Here is a 21,020-nt window from a genome sequence, read left to right as displayed (position 1 = left end):
GTATGTATATGCATGTATGTGTGTCTTGCTTATCAAATACATTGTATGTTTGTATGAAAATGCAAATGCAAAAATATAATTTTTATTATTGTGCAGCTTGTGCAGCACCCAAAGCTGATTTTACACATATTTGTATGTATATATGTATGTAGATACAATCGCATGCAAATAATATACAGTTGCTGACCATAAAATATTTTCAAAACTTTTAAAGGAACTGTCAGCAACTTCAATTGACAATAAAAAAGAATCATGGAACCTAAACTCGTAAATAGTATACTATTATAACTAAAAATGCATATCAGCTAGCATTTTGTTGCAACACCTTTATTAGCGTGTACTACGCTGCCGTACTAAGCCTTTTACAGACTGAATTCAGTATTGAATACCACGCCTCTTGCACTTTTTGCCATAGTACCTCCTTATTTCGTGGTTTACTGGATCGCAACTTTTCCTTTACAATCTTCCACAGGTTTTCAATAGGATTTAAAGATTGCGCCGGCAAAGTCATAACATCGATTCCTTGATACTGTAGCCAAGTCCTGACCACACCCGTGCTATGTTTTGGCCCATTATCATGCTGGAACTGCCAAATAAAAAGCATGTACATCTTCTAAAATTTAAGGTAGCGCTAACCGTAACCAAAAATATCCCCATATCATGCTATTATCACCTCCGTGTTTGAAAGTTTTGGTCGTGTGTTGGGGATTCATTTCATATCTAACATATTTTTTTTAGATTCATCGAACCAAGGAATCCTTGTTCGGTCCACCGGTCCAGTTAACAAGCGCTGAAGCAAAAGCAAACCGATTGTTCCGTTGTGTATTTTTTGTCTACATTGAAACTTTCCGGAACAACCTTCCGAAGAGATTCTTCTTCACAAGGCGACGCGCAACAGTTCTCGAAGAAGTTTCTACACTCAATTATCTTTGGATAGCTACAGAAAACTTCAAAATACCGCGTTTTGATAAAGTCTCTATGTAATTGTCATCCAGAGACGTCGTTTTTCATGGCCGTCCCCTCAATTCACTTTCATTCGGACGTTTCAAAGCAGTAAACACAAATTTTTGGGCTCTTTTTATAATTTTGTCTATTTTTCTTTGGATATAACCGTTATTTTGCAATTTTTTTTAGAGCTTCAGCTCTGCCGCTATGCAATGCTTTCCCCGGCTCATTTCTTCTACAAATAATACTTAATTATAACAAAATGTCAAGTTGTAACAAATATCCTACAGCTTATATACTTACAATATAGTTGTTAACAAAATATTATATATTTTGATTTCTTGTTTCTATATTTTTGACATGATAACAAAAGCACACTTTTGCTTAATTTGAACACAAAGATAACAGTAAAATGTAACAGAGCTACCAGCATGTTGTTTTAAAAGACAAATATTGTAGGCATCGATTACAGGCAAAACAAATCCGAAATCTATCTGACATATAATTATGATTGTTAATTATTTCGGAAACAGCTATTTGATTTTATTTTATTGTCAGTCACTGTATATACACACATACATACATATTGAATACCATGCCAACGCTGCCTACCATTGGCCGATAGTTATTATGCGCTAACGCGCCGGTCAACAATCGCTTGTTCTGTGCCGTCCTGCAGCCAACTGAGCTCAGTACGGGTTTGACATCAGAGTGCAGCAAGGCTTTTACACACGTACTTGCATATTTCTAGGCAGCGAATGGCTATTGCTGCCATCGATTTTTCATACATTTCCGGTTGAGAGTTGTTTTAATGTGTAAAAAAAAAGTGAGTAAGTGTTTTGCATAGCTGATAGAATTTTTACCGTGTTCGGGATCAGCTGGGGCAAACACAAATATAATAATAGCAAACCGATTGAACCAATACGAGCGTTATTTTCGTAGCTCCTTTCGTCGCACGTTTGACGCGCTGTATTCGGGTCTAATAAGTCTGTCTAAAGAGGGAAGACGACACGCACGTGTTTGTTTAGATTGTGAAACACTTTGAGACGAAAGCAACTGCTCTCCGAAATCATAAAATAATTAAATTAACAAAACTCCGAATTTATACAATTTGGTAAGAAATTGGACTTAAGTAAAAATATCAGGGAGCTGTAAGTAAGCAGTTAGTACACAAGAACAAATAAGAAAAAATTTAACAATTGCTATATTTGGAAAAATCGATAGTTTCCTTGACTAACGTAAACATTACCGTGTACGGTAAGTGCCGGATATCAAATAATTATAGAATATAATATATTTATAGAATATAATAACGCCACGACCACCTGGCGTAAGTAAGTATTTTCTTTTTGTATTCAAATATTGCGGTTGTTGCTGCATAATTTATTGCATTTATTATAATATTAATTCTTTCTTTAAAATCTAAATACTATACATGTATGTAATTACAACAACCACACAGTGGCTCCAAAATGGTTGGTAATGTCTAGCTCTTAGTTATTTTGTTTTACAATTTTACAAACGTTGCTTGTTAATTAAATTAATGTTATCGAGTTTTGCGCAATGCAAAATCGTATGAACCGAAGTGTGTTTAATTGCTTGTACGATGGAAAGCCAACCAGGCGCGGTGGTGCGTGTGATAGATTTGTTTAAATAACAAAGAAGAAATTATTGATTTTAATATTTGCAGCTACCATGCATACATGTTGAACATGTGTTTCAAAAGCAAAATAGCAACAATTCGAGCAACGATGCTTAAATGTGAAATTATTTTTACGCTTCAAAATATTAAAATTATTTTTTAATTTCGTATACTTTCGAACAGTAAATACAGCTATTACGGCCATTATTACTTAATAATGATGATATGTTTTTAAGTCAACTGATGTGTAAATAGATAAGGTTCCATTCATACACAGGTGTAGCCATTCGCCGTCATTACTTTTAAATGCATAGACAAGTTTCTGATGAGAAAGTGGCCAGATGTGCATATTTGTTCTTGTTAGAAGGCTTATTTACAATACAGTCCTAATCAATTTTTATTTATTTATTTAATGCTGTATGCATTTGTACGAGTGTATAGACATCGATCGATACAATACAACGAAGAGTCTGCTGCAGGTTTGGCGTTTCTCAGCGCAATCGATTGACGTGATGACTTGTGGTTGGTGTACCGCTAGCCACTAGTAAAATGTTGTCCTTCCTGTTTACATTTTATTTCAACTAAATATCTTTTTATGTATATGTTTATATTAAAAAAAAACTTTTTTTTTGTAACAACTATTGAAAATCCATGATCATATAAAACCATTACAACAAACACTTAGTTTTTCATGAAACTTTTTCAATTTTTCAGACAAGTAATCGTTGGCTTTCTTTTAATTAGTAAACAACCGAATAAACTGCATTGAAATAAGTCGCTGTTAGACTCTAAATCGTCGTATTTAGTAGATGTTGATCGAAAAAGTGTCATTAAGTTGATACTCGACGTGTAAAGTTTTATATAGAAACATATATAAATACTCAGTTTGCAATTTGTAAATAGCTTGAATAAGTCATTCGATATTCGTGAATAGTTGAATTAAGATGTCAGTCATGACGCCGGAGAAATCAATTTTAGCATACTTCAATCACTTCATAGTGAGCAACTTTTCATATTTACGTAAGTATAAACTTTCATTTATATGTATTTAATGTTATTATTTAAACACATTCGCTTTAAAAAACGGTTAAAGAGCCACATAGTAAAGAGTACTATGGAATACTCATAGAAGCAGCAGCGGCTTAGAGGAACTTAGGCGATTTTTGTAAGGAGAATGTCAACAAAAGACTGCTGATTTCGTTGCCAAGACAGACAATTGCCATAAATAAATTAAATAGTATAGTTAATGACATATGAAACATACAGTAGTTAAATAAAACGCTCCAAAAGTGTATTTGAAGTGAGCACAGTTCAGATATTTTGGCATTGCAATTGTGTTTTCCTTATCAGCAGATCTTTACGATTTTATATGGCCAATAAATATCTATACATACACATTCTGAACAATGCTGTGGATAATCAGAAGCAAACTCCTGGCACTACATTCATTTTATGAGTATATATCAGTTGTTTATGTATATTAAGAGAAGATTAGACATTTTCTACTAAAAGCGTACTTAAATCAATAGCAAGAGGGCTAGCACGTGAACTTTTTGTAATTTTCTAAACTAAAATAACAATTAATCCATTTACAGTTGATGAGATTGACGGATATTTGTATTATTTCGGCGGTACGGCGGGCGTTATCACAATAACTGGTATTGCAGCAGCGGCGACCTATTATTTAAAATCGCGCCCCATACCGGAAAAGCCGTTAGTGCCTCTGGATAATCAAGCACCAATATTGGAGGTGAGTGTGACATTTGATAAGAGTAACATATTTATTTGTATAACATATCTGTATCCGAAAGTACTTTCATGGTACCAATTGCCTTTAAATAAAGACCAATCACTTTGCCATATTTATGTGCAACACATGTCAACGTGATTATATTACCATTGTTTTACGGCAAAAGCGTGTATTAAGGTATGGAATTTCTTCAAGGGATAGTTGGCAAATCACCTTTCATAGTAAAATAAGGGCGATGAGAAATTTCCATCAAAATACTTGCAAACACTAATGGCCAATTCACATAGAACTTTCGCTTCGCTTTGTTTCAGACATTTGTTTTGACAGAAAAATTGGATGCACGCTTTCCTATGAGTTCTTTCGTGTAAACAGTTGTCGACGCGAAACCAAGCAAAATAGGGCAACTCTTTTTACGCTTTGCCAAGTAACAGTAGCCATTTTTATTAAAGAGAAACACTGAAAGCAAAGCGTTCATTTTGGCATACCCTTTCTTTTCTGCGCTTCGTTGTTTCAGTATGAACCAAGGATAATCGATGGTATGAACGCTCACGCAAAGCAAAGAAAGTGTATGTGAATGGGACTTAAGCGTGATAAAAATTGCGAACCCCGCCTAAGTTTGGCAAATTAATCGAATTACTGCTTTATTTCAAATGAAAGTTGTTTACTTCCAAAAAAACACCTTGTAGTTATACAATTTAAACGTTACGTTATTGTTATGATGTCTTAAATTAAGCATTGACTAACCGGAGAAGAACCACTGACTTATATACATATATGTATATCTCTCTAAAATATATTAATGTATGAATACATATGTAAATAAATATGTATCTACAAACATATCATTCTTTTGAATTTTGTATATATTTTTCATGTGTGTAGTTTAAAACATGTACATAAGTATGTTATGGTTTAAGGCAGAAGTCACATGATTAATGTGATCACGTCTGCGAAAACGATCTGGCTGACAACAACACTACCAAATCACGTCATTGATATAGTGAAACGCTTTTGGTATTTGCTTAGCGGTAATTTAAAATGTGATTACCGAGATTAAACAGAAACCAATTTCATTATTATGTTATAAAGGATATTTAATTTTTGTCTGGCATCGCTGCCATATAAGTATGTGTATTCAAATTTACAAGGTTGGGTCATATTAAAGGTATACATTAGAGCTCTTGGTATTCGACTAATGTACTAACCGTATTAACCGGTTAGCGCTTTTTCGAGTAATAATATTCGGTTTACATTATCCGGATAGTCGTAAGTCGTCGACTATTCGATTAAGGGGTCACATGCGTTTCACGGCTTCAAAAAAAAAAAATTATATTGTGTTATTTAATTCTATAACATCTCTAAAATATTGTCCTAAATTCTCAAGTTGATATTAGTAAAAGTTTTGGAGCTACAGCTTTGAAAAGTTGCGCGCTCGAGGTCAGCTATATAGTCACTTAAAATCACTTAAAACTTTGAACGCGGTTTTTTCCAAACTGTGTTTTCAAAGTCGATTGCCAAGATTTCTCGCGAACTACTCAAACGATCTTAATGAGATTTTATATTGGTCTTCAAGATATTTATTACAAGGTCTTGAATTTAATTAAAATTATCTTCTTTCAATTACAATTATTTAAAACTAAAAAACGTCGAGAAATTTTGACCAAATTTTTCGTTTTTTTTAAACGTCTGCCACAAATACAATTTTCACTTTATTTGTTTTTGTCTCCGTTCCATACCAAGTTAATGACCTTAGCTCAAACAAGTATTTTTTATACTCTCGCAACCTGTTGATACAGAGTATAATAGTTTTGTTCACCTAACGGTTGTTTGTATCACCTAAAACTAATCGAGTTAGATATAGGGTTATATATATATAAATGATCAGGATGAAGAGACAAGTTGAAATCCGGGTGACTGTCTGTCCGTACGTCCGTCTGTCCGTCCGTCCGTCCGTGCAAGCTCTAACTTGAGTAAAAATTGAGATATCTTTATGAAACTTGGTAGACATGTTTCTTGGTACCGTGAGACGGTTGGTATTGCAGATGGGCGTAATCGGACCACTGCCACGCCCACAAAACGCCATTAATCAAAAACAAATAACTTGCCATAACTAAGCTCCGCAATAAGATACAAGACTGTTTTTGGTACACAGGATCACATTAGGGAGAGGCATCTGCAGTTAGAACTTTTTTTTAAAAAGTGGGCGTGGTCCCGCCTCTAATAGGTTTAATGTGCATATCTCCTTAACCGCTAATGCTATAATAACAAAATTCACTAGAAGCAAATGTTTTTAGCACTTCTATTGACGGTGTGAAAATAGTTGAAATCGGGTGGCAACTCCGCCCACTCCTTATATAACGGTACTGTTAAAAACTACTAAAAGCGCGATAAATCAAGCACTAAACACGCCAGAGACATTAAATTTTATCTCTGAGATGGTATAAATTGGCTTTATAGGAACCTTTAGGTGAAAACCCATATCTTGAGATCTGCTCAACCGATTTCAACCAAATTCAGTGCATAATGTTCTTTTCATGTTTCTATGTCATAGTGCGAAAATGGGCGAAATCGAACTACAACCACGCTTACTTCCCATGTAACACCATTTTCAATTCCATCTGATTCTTTCACTTTCCACTATGCAAATCAGGTAACAATGATTATATCGGGGTAAAACTTTGCGTGAATAATGCAATTAAAGTATGCCACCTTGCGGCCAAAAATTGTCTAAATCGAACCAAAAATGTTCAAACCCCTAAGTACTAAATATGTGAACCCCAGTGCCTATAGTTGACCTTCTACCGAAAATATCAGTCAATCCACAAAGAAATCTCAAACGAGTATACCATTTGACTTTGCGAGAGTATAAAATGTTCGGTTACATCCGAACTTAGCCCTTCCTTACTTGTTTATTTTTACTTTTGATGCTCCTGTCAGAAGTTCTGCTGTCAACGCGGAAGCACCTTTTTTTTGAGGGACTGCCAGAAATGACATTGTAATTACCGAGTTTTAAATATTTTCATTTGAAAAGTTCACAAAATCTTTATCAAATATGTGTCTTTGGAATAATAAAAAGTTTAAATAAAATATATTTAATTTTTTATTTGAACCAAAAGTATTGAAAATAGGGCGTTTTTACTCAACGAAACCCATGTAACCCGTTAACCGCACATTTCCGACTATCCGGTTAACCGTTAGCTGTCGAATATTCGAATATTATAGTAAGCGTTTATTCATTTTCTATTTTTAATGAAAAATGTGAAACATTCAATAATAAAGTTCGAAAGCTACTTGGATTTCAAACAATTTCCATTTATTCAAATACTCGCCGCAGAACAACTATTCGAATAGTCGTTATTCGGTTAATATTTATACGAACGCTTACAAACTCGATATTCGAATAATCGGTTTTAAGGTTATTCGAACAATTTTAAGAGCCCTATTACACATACTCGCATGCATGACTCACATAGTATAAACATTAACGAATTGGACATGCTTAAAAACATGTAGTAATGAGAGTTTTGTCACGTGGTTTTTAAATCTGACATAGACGCTGCAGTCCATTAAAATCTAAATAATAAATTATTTTTTCCTATAATTGGTATTTCAACACATAATTAATGTATGTATGTATATACGCACAATGAAAGCAAGTTTGGCATTTGCTATTATTGGAACTATTTTTCAGCTTTGATCTTTCTCGTTTCAGCAAATTTTTAATGAAAATCAGCCACTGGCATTTTTTCTTTGCAATATTTAAACAAATTTATTTATTTTTTGACGATTTCACTCGATTAGAATATTTTGATTTTCATCAGCTCTGCTCCCACGAATTAACAAAGAAATACCTATGGTCATACAAATAAAAAAAAAATTTCGAAATTTATATTCTCAATAAACACAAATTTCAAAAAAGTTAAGCCCACAATTTCCGTTGCTATTTATAATAGATAATATAAATAATATTAGTAATGGACACGGCTGCCTAGATCATGCAGTTTAACATAGGTACCAATCTAATAAAATGAGAAACCATAGTGTTAGTACATATGTAGCGCACATATGTAGCGACTTGAGCTCAAGATAACTTCAACTTTTTTAAAAAGCAATGGTTAAATTAAGTTTCAACTAACGAATTCTTTAATTGGTGACGTTCAAAATAGCAGAAGACAGTACAGATAGTTGTCGTTTTTTAATATTTTAAAATTCAAAAATATTGTAGACTACCATATATCCAAGCATCAATATAAACGGTATACTAACAGAGTACCAACCCCATAGCAGCTTTCTACATAGCAAACCACCTGCAAGCATCACTGCCCACTCAACCCGCTCACAAGATTGCTGTCAGTATCATGTGCCTCGAAAAATGCTGATCGCGTGAGACCACTAAAGAGCGACACGAACATTGACGATAATAAACGAAATTTTTTTTTGTATATTTGCTACATTTCGAAAGTCTGTCGAAAGAACTCATCGTGCCGAAAAATTGCAAGACATCTACGCTCAAAATTACTGGTCACCACTGTGCTTTCTCTCACGCGTTGGTCGAGCATTATGTGGGTATCTTGCTTGATGCGTTTAACTGACGCTATTCCCAATCGAAAAAGACGATTGTTCGAAAATGCAGATGTTGTGTTAAAACAGTTTTGAAAATTTAGTTTGCAGTCAAACTTTGCGTCGGTATTTCTAAAATCGTGCTCTTGCTAGTAAAGCGCATAAAGTTAATTTTTAAATTGAAGAACTATTTGTAGCCGGTGGTGTTAATAGTTTCGACGGCAATACGTATTTTCTTTAAGTAAAAATTTGTAAATTTTATTCGATTTGAATATTAATTGCAAACAGTGACATCGTGCTTTGTCTATTACGTAAATATTATACTGTGCGTAAAAGTGGCACGAAATCGCTCGTATATTTGAACAACAATGCGAGAATAATTATACTTACAAATAAGCAAATGAGATTGAATATATAATAATTTATTTGGGTTTGAAAATAGAAATAATATAAATGCTGAGATAAGTGCAATTGTTGAGGCAATTAAAGTGGCTGCCCTATGCTCAATGAGTTGATGTAGCGCATACACATTCGTACATACGTCCCTTTAGTGGTACCGTCAAATAACTGCGCACCGAATCATGTCTTTTATAAAAAAACTATATTTTTAACACATCATCTCAGTGGGCTTGAAGGCAAAATTCGTCCATTAACTGTCCTCGAGAAATAATAAGCGTTTCAGTAGATTCGGCGCTTATACCTATAGTCTGGCTAATCACGCAAACGTAACATAATTTTAAAAACCCCGAAAAGGTTTTAAACTCAAAAAAGGTGTTTGTGTTAGTTGCACCGTGCTCTGTTTACTGTAAATCAATAATGAAATGAAAGCAATCCCTGCTAACGCTTAACGGTTGGTTGCTGAAGTTTGGTGCAATTGTTAAGTGATTCCCTTAAAATATATTATGAAGCAGTTAATAATATGTGATTATAACCATAACCTCTTGGCCTATTCAGTTTTTTAAATTAATGTTAAAATGTATTTGATATGTTTCAGACAAATTTATGAATGATCGCTAAGGCATTTATAAGTGTATGTATGTATATACATCTATAAAGCTACCCTGCAGTGAAATAACAAGTCAGGCTAAACTCAAGTTCATTACGACAATTTCCAGACCAAAATCGAACATAGTCACAAAACCATCGGACTTATACCAATATTTAGATTTTCGGTTCGGTAAGAATCTGAGAAAAAAATTTGAACTAGACAGTTATGTATCTGTTCCGTACAAAATAACAGTTTTTGGTAGAAAACAGTTAGTCGGCTGACTAGTCAGTTTATTTCAATAATAACGTTAAGTCTAACTAGTTGATTTCGTTAAGGTGGTATTCTGGTCTAGACGCCTAAACTTTAGGCATTTTTCAAATTTAAAAAAGAACAAAAATGATAAAAAAATTTTGTATTCATTTTTTTATACGATTTTTATTGACATTTGAAGAATATAACAAAAAAACTTAAAATAGTAAAATCTGCAAAAATAAACAGTGTTTTCTGGTTGAATTATTCCAATCTGTAGTGATCTAAAACAAACAAATTAAAAAAATTCTTCGTTAGCAAAGATGTCGCTGATTGACCTTTGCCAAAGAAAAAAAAAATGCAGAAAATGCCTTCGACTTAACAAAAAATGTTTTTTTTACTTCCTTGCTCTTTGACCTTTTCGAATTTTCAAAAAATATTTTAAATTAAAATTTTTAAAATCTGGAGATATAATATTATATCAAACACCTCAAAAAAAGTAGTTTCGAGAAAAACGCGCTTAAAATTTCATCGTCCGCTAAACCGGTCTAGTTGCCTTCTGCTTCGGAAATAGTTCAATTTTTTAATAATACTTTTAGGAAGATATTTTTGAAGGTCTAAACTTTGAAAATTTACAAAAAAAATTTTTTTTCATATCTGGACCGGAATACCCTTTTAAAGGCTTGTGTACAAATGCTTGTATACTTAAGAATTTATGAATTGAAAATGAGTGTAGCAACTACATACATACATACACACCCAATGAACTTAAGGTTTGTACAATGAAAATATTGTAGAGACAATTACGATTTTGATTGTTAATTTCATGAAATAAGCCAACCGAGTCAATTCTACACACACAGATCCTTTCAAGTCTTTTACGTTTCTTTCATACAAATTCGTATGAATGTATGTTGGCTTGTACATTTGTATATTGCATATTCGTATATTTTGCACTAAGAAAAATTTAATGAAATCACATGTGTAGATGCTTTCGATTTATATCTAGAATTAAAGATTTCGCAAAAAAAAAACAAAAGCTAACAGAATGGTGTTTCTATGTCTGCTTGCGTCTATGTATAAACATAAGTATGCATAGAAAAAAGGAACTGACAAAAACTTAATTAAAACAACTTAGTGGTCATATGGTATATTAAAAAAATGAGAGAGAATGAGCCTACATGCTTAATACTTAGTAATATATGAATGAAAAAAAGTCTTAAAAGACACCACATTAACAGCGTCGTGTACGTGTACAAAACTCGCTTTTGTCCAATTCGCTTTGCACAATATTTGCTTGAGCATATTTTTGACAGAACGCAAACGGTGCTGAAAATTGGCATTTCAAATATTCAGATGACTAATAAGAAATTCAAAATTTCAAATTTTCACTAACGCACCTACAAATATACTATGTACTAAAATACAGTGTCGAAAAAAAAATAAGAATATTCCCTGTTAAGAACAAAAGACCATAAAAAAAAGTTCTACGCCAACCAGGGTTGCAAATAATGCATTAAAAAAATAATTAAATAGTATTAAAAAGAGAATTTGCTTCAAAATCAATATTTTTATACTCTCGCAACTTGTTGCTACAGAATATAATAGTTTTTTCGTTTGCATTCAAATCCAAAAGTAATATTTTTAATTTTCAATTTTCTAGTCTAGAGACATGCATTTTAGGTAATTTTTAAAGTGTCGTAAAACAAGACAATCAATATTTTTACTATCGATTTTTTATCAGTTATTTATTAATGTTACAAGAATATAGAAAAAATTAAAAAAAAAAGTTACAAATTTAAAAAACTGGCAGCTGATGAGGTGGGGGGCATTGCAAATAATTGGCCCATGAGCATACCCATGATTTTAACCATCCTAGTTATCTGAAATGAAAAAAAAAAATACTATCAATCTGCAATGATGTTGCAACTGTATGAACTAGCGATAAGTAAAAAATTTTGTTTTGACAAAATGGCGACTGTTTGAATCAAAAATAATTTTTTTTACCATTTTTTTTATTTTTTCGTATTTTTCAAAAATAGTAAAAATAAATTTAAGGATGAGGCTAGTTCATACTCGAGAGAGGTCTATAAAGAAGATTATCTGAAAATTTTAAGAAAATCGGTCGAGTAGAACTCGAGAAATCGTGGATATCGTATTGAAAAAGTCTGGTCTGAGAAAATCGCATTTAAAGTTTCGCGTATATATTTTGTTCGATGAGCCGAACCAGTTTAGAGGCAGGGTCACTAAAATGTCTATATCTCCGAAAATAATTCAAATTTTCAAAAATCCTCTCGTAGACATATTCTCAAATAGTTAAAGCAGAGAACGTAATTGTATGTTTCATTTACGTTCTCTGGTTAAACTTTGAAAATATGAAAAAACATCGATATTTTTGAAATTCTAGGCTAGAATACCTCCTTAAATTTCAATTTTGACTAAACGCGTTTATTTTTTTGTCCGAAAATGTACATACAAGTACATACATATATACAATACATATGTAGTAGTGCGTAAGTCTGGTGATGTGCGACAAATGTAATCACAGTAATCGCAATGATTGGGCTCTCTTTTTGTTGGTAATAGTGGTCTATTTCTTGCGGGTTTAGTAATGAACCACAGTGAATTCCAAATGTTCTAACAAAATACAACAAACAGACAAGCTATCTGCCAACCGTGCGCTAAGGGTAAAGAAATAAAGATCGCGACAATCTGCGTTTAGATGTGCTATGCATGTATGTATGTGATTTGACCGTATTCAAGGTGTTCTGCCAATGCGTTGACTCTCACACCCACTCTACTGGCTGCGCTATAATGTCAAACGTCACTGCCCAACGCAAGTTTGCTGACATTTCGCATATATACCCGTTTGTTCGGTAGGGAACTTTGGAAATGTTTGCCATGACTTTAGCCTTGTTGTGCCAAATGTGTGTATGTATGTACATGTGTATGCGTTAGCGATGTGATCAATTACAATTTTTGAGTTTTCCGACTTAATTGCAATCAATAATACAAAATCGGTGAATATATACCAGCGCTAATGGCATCTTGTAGTGTGTTAAATAATTTCCTTCACCCAGTGCCACAAACTAAAAAGATGGTGGACGACACGTGTAAAGAACAATTAAATGTTGTATATTTTAAATATAGACACCCACTTATCGCTGTATATGTAAATTCGTATTCGACGTGCATATAAACAAAGTGTGAAAATATATTTGATTTTACTTTTTAATAGAACAGAAATTTGCAAAAGTGTAAAAATAATAATGAACAAACGAAATTGGGCGAAAATGTAAAAAACGTAGAAATCGTTTTTGTTAATTTGAAAGTCTCTTTGCTGCATTTAAATTCTTTGTTATTTATACAATTTGTAAAGGAATGCTTGCAGTCATATAACGTCTCTTAATAAAACATGAAAAGAAAATCTCTATTTAGATAATCAATTTTAAAAAAAAATGTGCAGAAGTAAATAATTTTTATGCATACCATTTATTGCTCATGGGGGAAGAACGTGCGGCTTTAATGCGAGACGCGAAAGTGAAAACGATTAATAAAATTATGTATTTTAAGTGTTGATGCCTTTAATATGTTTACTTTCATGTGATCTTTGAAATCTATAATTCTCGTGAGATAAATAAAAACAAAGCACATTAATATACGAGTAGAGAGATTGCATGCCTTTTTCAATAAACTAAAATTTCTACTTTATTTAAGTGCAGCTGTGCGCCAAAGTTAATTGAAAAAAGTTTAGAGTGTATTGATTTTCAACAATAAACCTAATTAAGTAAATAAATAAACGCAACAGCAAATAATTTATTATAAACGTTTGTGAGTGTTTGATAAAAGTTGATTAAGAGAGCGAGAAAGTCGCAAGTGGGCAGCTGCAAAATGTCGTGCTGTGGCCAAATAACAACAATTCGTCCGCCCATCGAAATGTCCAGTCAAAGTGACGTTTTGAAGGTAAACAAAAACTGATTTATATTAAAAAAGACTGCTTTGAACTTACACAAAACTAATTCGAAGTATTACAGATTAGCAAATTTTAGTTATAGAAAAAAATTGATATAGTAATAGAAAAACAAACATGTTATAGCTGAAACTTGCTGCTGAAGTGAATTTTTATATTTTTCATTTTTTTGTAATTCGCATTTACTGCTTAAATGTCAATGGCAGGCAAAGTTATACTTTCGGCAACATTTCGTTAGCCCTTGGTTGGGTGCTACACAGTATTATTACGCTTTTGTCAGTGATTGCCAATATATGCACACATACAATATATACTAAAATATAAAAATTAGAAAAGAAAGCTCGGTCATACACACCGTTATATGCATATTGTTTTCATTATGACAATAATTAATTATTACCATTTATTTTATATTTTTTTCTGTATTTATTTTCAACACCGATGTACGGCAAAATCGACAAAATATTTCATTTTAGTTGAGATACGATCCGCTACTAGACATTCATCGCAGGGTAAAAGAGAAAAAACGTTAACAATGAGTTTTGCATCCCAGTAAATACCCAAATTAGTGTGTATCGAAAGGCATGCATTTATATTTGACTAAAATGCCATGTTCACATTCATACATATGGTCATATACATATACATACAATGACGTTCGCGTCATAGCCAGACATAAATACATAAATATGTATATGAACGTAATACGTTATCATTTGTAGCACATACGCAAAAACACACTTTTCAGTGGAACAGCCAACTGGTCAGACTTAATAGTACAAGTACACAACAAGTATTAGTATAATAAATACATATTTAGGTATTTCCCAACTTAAGACGAAGTAGTTAGAATAGCTGTGATTTGTTTCAGATGGGAACAAAAAGCACGGTGTATCTTGTGTGAACCTGGTAATTTCCTAATCGAATACTAATATATGGCGTCGGCTACTACTTTACAACTAGCGGTAGTTTGTGTCTAGTTGAGTACACTGTGGGGTCATATTGACACACACGCATATACCATATACTTGTGTATGTGGATATATTATAAAATTATATATTAATATATTTAAATATTAAAATATATTAAATTAAAGATTATTATGATTTTATGTGAAACATAAATAGATAGCGTGAATGTAAGATTTTCTTCCAAATAATTTTATAATTGTGTCAGCCATCAACTCTTGTATAGTTAAAAATAAACAAAATAAAAATCACACAGTCCTTCACATATATGTCTACATATTTATTCAAAAGTGTTTACGTAAATACCATGTACATACTTATTTCGATTACATACGTGCATATTGATCCAAAATATTCAAAATTTATCAACTTCTACAGCGCGCGCAAGGCGCAACGCGACAGCTGGTCTATTTTATTATACAGCAATTTACGCAGACAGTGGTTTATAATAGAAAACCGAAAATATAATATGTGTAGTCTTCGCTACATGTCTATTTGCGCATAATGCACATACATACATATTTATCTACATAAATATAATATATGAGTTGTGGTCTTCATCAATCATATTTGTTCTGGTGTAAATTGTTTACCGAAGCTCATTCGTGTAAGCCCTTAAATGAGCGTTTTTTTTAAATTGCTTAATTGTAAAAATTCCGAAATGATTTATCGTCTGTATCTCTTCAATGAATATGAAACAGTGCTATACTTTTGTTTCTGTAAATATCAGAAAGGGAAGAGGCATCCCTATCAGTTTGATTCGCCCGCCTGTCAGTCTGCAATATGCAAACCATTCACTGTGCTGCATTTCAATAAAATATATTGTACATATATATTATAGCGGATAGCGTCTTTCTCCGTAACCCAAATATGCCACGCTTTATTTACATATATGCACAACGTTTATTATACAATACATAGTATGTTTAGTTGCTGCTACAGAGGGCCCATTGCAGGCTCACCTGCCACTGCAGCGACCATTTGAACTGATGATCATTAATTAAGTTTGAACCAAAGTCGCGTTGTCACATTTGTTCTCAATTAGTTGTCATTGCGATTACATATGTCAGCGTAATTTAGATGAATATACTCGTACATGTATAGGTATAGATAACATAATTAATTGATGAAATGGGTGAATGTATTCGCACGTTGAATTTACATTGACACTAACATGCATATTCATATAATTAATATTCTAACCCACAATATCCATGCTTCATGTGTTATTTAATCAATAGAAGTATTCCCTTTATCTCTCTTCCCATATTACTGTCTTGATGCATGCCACCACTCTTCCACTCAGGGTCCTGATCACATACACGTTTCGAAATTCTATAAAGAAGCGAAGAACGGCAAATTCATCAGTTATATTACCGAGAATGTGCGTACGTTATATCAGACATTTCGCGAAGGTGCCTATGCCTCAAATAATGGACCATGTTTGGGTTGGCGTGAGACTCTCACATCACCTTATCAGGCAAGTTGAAAATATTCAAAATTTATTACACAATTCTTGTACACTTGTAAGTAACGTTTAAAGTAAATGCTGAAATGTTTATCGCTTGTCTATCATAGTGGATTAATTACGATGAAGCTTTGCTACGCGCCAAAAATTTCGGCGCCGGCATGATTGCTCTAGGTGCACGTCCCAAACAATTGATTGGCATTTACTCGCAAAATCGTCCCGAGTGGATTTTATATGAGCAAGGTTGTTACAGTTTCTCTTTGGTTGTTGTGCCGTTGTACGATACGCTCGGACCGGAAGCGTGTGCATTCATCATGCGCCAAACGGAAATGTCTTTGGTTGTAGTTGAGGATGATGCTAAGGCCTTGATGTTGTTGGAGAAAGCGCCGCCCACGCTGAAGATCATAGTCGCTATTAAGCCAATACGGCAACAGACGTTGGAACGCGGCAGAAGCCGCGGTATTCAAATATTCTCATTTATTGATGTGGAGAAATTGGGTGCCAAGGGCAACCATCCGGAAGTGCCCCCTGTATCTGAAGACTTGTGCACCGTTTGTTACACATCTGGCACTACAGGCAATCCAAAGGGTGTGATGCTCACGCACGGCAATGTTGTTGCCGGTGTATGCGCGGTGATCTTGCAAATGGGTAAGCTAGACATGTGCAGATATTCTGTGTGGTTGCATAACAATTTGTTGTTTTTTTTTTTTGGTGTTTTATAGGTGAACACCGCATTCGTGCCGGCGATGTAATGATATCATTCCTGCCGTTGGCGCATATGTTTGAGCGTTGCTGTGAGAATGGCATCTATTATGTGGGTGGATGCGTGGGTTTCTACTCGGGCGACATTAAGGAGCTGACTAACGATTTGAAAATGTTGAAACCAACCGTAATGCCAGCGGTGCCGCGATTACTTAATCGGGTATATGATAAAATCCAAAATGAGATTGCCTCTTCGGCAATCAAACGTACTTTGTTTAATATGGCACTGAAGGCCAAGGAGAAAGAGCTCTCACGCGGTATTATGCGTCGTAACGGATGCTGGGACAAGTTGGTCTTCAAAAAAGTGCACCAAGGTAAGTGATCAATAGTGGCTATTAACTTTCTACATAGATCGCTGGTTTTGATAATTTTTCTTTTTGTTGTAACTCAGCTTTTGGCGGCAATCTGCGTCTGATGGTTGTAGGTTCCGCGCCGCTGGCAGGTAATGTGTTGACGTTCATGCGCTGTGCACTCGGTTGCTTAGTGCTGGAGGGGTACGGTCAAACCGAATGTACTGGGGCTATTTCGTTAACTGTACAGGGTGACTATGTGCCGAATCATGTAGGTCCACCGGTCTCCTGCAATGCCGTCAAAGTAAATTGAGATTTCTAATTATATTGGATGATACTAAAGTAATTTATTTACAGCTTGTGGATGTGCCGGAAATGGAGTATTTTGCCAGTCAAAATACTGGAGAGGTATGCGTTCGTGGGTCTAATGTATTCCATGGGTAAGCGCAATTTATCACGCTTTCGATATTTCAAAATTAACTAATCGTAATAACGCTTCTCTTTCACTTCGCAGTTATTATAAAGATCCAGAGAAAACAGCTGAGGCTGTTGATTCTGAAGGTTGGCATCATACGGGTGACGTTGGCATGTGGTTACCGAATGGTACTCTGCGAATAATCGATCGTCGCAAACATATTTTTAAACTTAGCCAAGGTGAATATATTGTTCCAGAGAAAATTGAGAATATCTACACGCTGAGCCAATACGTAAATCAGGTGTATGTTTACGGGGAGAGTCTTAAGGTGAATTAATTGCTCTCTCATAACCTCTTTTATACAATTTATTTATTCCGCAATACGTGTATATATATGTATATCGGTTATTTTAGAGCTGCATTATTGCCGTCGTTGTGCCTGATGTGGATGTACTCAAGCAATGGGCTAACGAGAATCGTGTCAAGGGCACACTCTCTGTGCTCTGTAATAATCCACAGGTGAAAGAGCTAATTATGAGCGATATGCTGAATTGGGGAAAACAGAGTGGCTTGAAATCATTTGAACAAGTGAGTTGGAAGGCACAGTATCGGGGCTGATTCAAAATTTAAACAATATTTCTTTTATAGGTGAAAGACATTTATTTGCATCCCGATCCATTTTCGGTACAAAATGGCTTACTAACGCCGACTTTCAAAGCGAAACGGCCACAATTGAAGAGCTATTTCAAACCGCAGCTGGATGACATGTACAATCATTTAGATTAGAGTCGATATATAATAGCGAACCGTTTTCTAAAAGCATAGAGCTAAAGCTTTTCCGTCAATAATTTTGCGTTCGAACAAAGAAAGCACGGATAGCCAATTAAAGCACTGCAGGGAGTAATGAACCATATCTGCAATATGTTATTCCTGCTCGAAAAAAACCCAATTAGAGAATAAAAAGCAAAATTTCACAAAATTTAATAAAATCGGAAATTTGACTACGAGGGGGGGAAATTAAACAAACAACAATGGCAATATTTTTAACCAGTTAGCAATTACCACTTTAACATGTAGCAGCTTAGCTGCAACTGATTATGTATGAAACGTAGTAAATTTACCCCAACTTGTTTAGAAAACAATTATATCACGCAAAAAAGTAGAAACTTATTTAAATTCCAGCAAAACAAATAAAAAACTAAAGCACTCTAATTATACGCACGTAGCTCTCTTAACCAATTAAAAGAAAGAAATAATAGAATTACCTATGAATAGTGAGAAAACCAAACGACAGTTACCGAAGAGTACATATGTTATATGCGGAGGAAAAATTTAAGATACGAAAGCAAAAATGCGATCAATTCAAATAATAAATGAAAATATTTAATTTAATATAGATTTGAAACATATAATATAAAATATACTAACAGCTTATTTTCGAATAAAAAAATTACCGTTATATTACTGTACCATATTTATGGATTCATAATCGTATAACACGTTTTCACAATGTTTTTGTATTACTTTTGTTTATTTATGATAATTACAATACATTAATTGTGATGCCAAAAGTCAGTGCTTTTATTAGTTAGTCTCTTAAACTTATTGTTTGTATTGTATACGAGTATATTTAATATTTTATTAAATAAAAACACTTTAAACAAATAGAAATATGAAGCATTCCCACTTCCTTTACTCTCATACAGATGTCTTTATTTATCATTTCCACGCACTTTACTTTCCCATAACTGTTTAGTATTATTTATTAATGCACACATATTTATAAGCCATTAGATTACAGTTTCCTACTTAACAGAGCTCATTTCACACATCGTCACATTTTACTCCTGCCTTCCTTCCTTCCAACCCTAGCAGAACGGCACACATCGGTTCAAGATGATTAGTCTGTAAACCTCTACTTCTCAAATTTTATTCTATAGTTATATACTTTGGCACCGAAATCGGATATCTCTGCCAAACTCGCTCTTAAAACAACAAACAACAACAGCGTCAATTGTAACACTGAATAAAGCAATATTAAAGCAAGTTTAAGTGGTATGCATACATATTTAAGCGTTTGCATCACAACTAGCTATTAATATGTATATATAAACGTTTATGAATTAATACGATTTTATCATCATTATTAATGTACGTATAATAAATGTCAAATCCATGCATATGTATGTATGTAGTGTGCAATTATATACGATTATTAAATGTATCTAACTCAAACAACCTATGCGCCAGTAGTAAGCATAAGATCGATGTCCGATCGAATGAATTCAATTAAATATCAGTGCTGCTTAAAAGCAAATTTATCAAAATATTCGATTGCCTTTTAACTTTGTAGATACCATATACAAATAAGTAAATAAGAGCTATTCTGCTATTAAATTAAATAAAAAGTCAATAAAAATTTAACAAAAATATATTTGGTTCCACGCACGTAGATCCTATAAATGCTACCGTTTTTCTGAGTTCGTGAATGTATGCTACTTGGTAAAAATATAATGTACGTAAGTGCTTAATTACATAAACGAGTGAGTTGAGAGAGAGCGTATGCATGTTCGATTCTTGGTTGGTTAAGGCAGAGAGTTGAGACTATATGACAAGAAACTCCTATTTGACATACGACTACATAGATACCAGTTGTACCGGTATAAGGTAAGCTTTCAGTTACAAAAGTGTTGGTAGCGTACAGTTGTTGTAAACGAGCCTTATTCATCTGTCAAACTTATTCAATAACCTTCAAGTCATTTAACAAACAACATCATATTTTTTCATTGTGTTGAAAATGTAAAACTTTGTACCGGAAAGTGATGATTTGCGGAAAGCATTAATTTTTTGTTTCCATTTGAAGAAAAGTACTGCAGAGTCGCATCGCATGCTTGTCGAGGCATATGGTGATCATGCTCTAACAGCAGCAACATGCAAAAGATGGTTTCGACGGTTTACAGATAATGAGAATGATGTGAGCAATGAAGAACGTAGAAGACCATCAAAAAAGTT

The 21,020-nt window shown here is 33.7% G+C and overlaps 1 protein-coding gene across 8 annotated transcripts; it reads left to right on the top strand.

Moving 5' to 3' along the window:
- Nucleotides 1–1,656: 1,656 nt before the first annotated feature.
- On the top strand, nt 1,657–20,440 carry LOC106621975 (long-chain-fatty-acid--CoA ligase 5). 8 transcript variants are annotated; one of them, XM_036360739.2, is made up of 11 exons: nt 1,657–1,775; nt 3,302–3,607; nt 4,183–4,337; nt 16,380–16,553; nt 16,652–17,189; nt 17,264–17,617; nt 17,695–17,897; nt 17,951–18,033; nt 18,108–18,336; nt 18,423–18,596; nt 18,657–20,440. In XM_036360739.2, exons 2-11 carry the CDS (start codon nt 3,532–3,534, stop codon nt 18,792–18,794), a joined length of 2,124 nt encoding a protein of 707 aa, XP_036216632.1. In that variant the 5' UTR covers nt 1,657–1,775; nt 3,302–3,531; the 3' UTR covers nt 18,795–20,440. The 8 variants fall into 8 exon arrangements, with proteins under 8 accessions (XP_036216632.1, XP_036216631.1, XP_014096482.1 ...); XM_036360738.2 differs by having other exon boundaries at nt 1,662–1,771; XM_014241007.3 differs by lacking the exon at nt 1,657–1,775 and adding an exon at nt 1,933–2,059.
- Nucleotides 20,441–21,020: the final 580 nt, after the last annotated feature.

Source organism: Bactrocera oleae, chromosome 6 (assembly GCF_042242935.1).
Source record: "Bactrocera oleae isolate idBacOlea1 chromosome 6, idBacOlea1, whole genome shotgun sequence".
Taxonomy (NCBI): domain Eukaryota; kingdom Metazoa; phylum Arthropoda; class Insecta; order Diptera; family Tephritidae; genus Bactrocera; species Bactrocera oleae.
Note: the sequence above shows the minus strand (reverse complement) of the source record. Positions and strands in the feature narration are given on the sequence as shown.

What these genes read in the sequence shown, in the direction of transcription:
- LOC106621975 (XM_036360739.2), top strand. Translation starts at nt 3,532, where the DNA reads ATGTCAGTCATGACGCCGGAGAAATCAATTTTAGCATACTTCAATCAC. An exon ending in CTCTCACATCACCTTATCAG is followed by an intron (nt 16,554 to 16,651) that starts GCAAGTTGAAAA and finishes TGTCTATCATAG; the next exon opens with TGGATTAATTACGATGAAGC. An exon ending in TCTCCTGCAATGCCGTCAAA is followed by an intron (nt 17,898 to 17,950) that starts GTAAATTGAGAT and finishes ATTTATTTACAG; the next exon opens with CTTGTGGATGTGCCGGAAAT.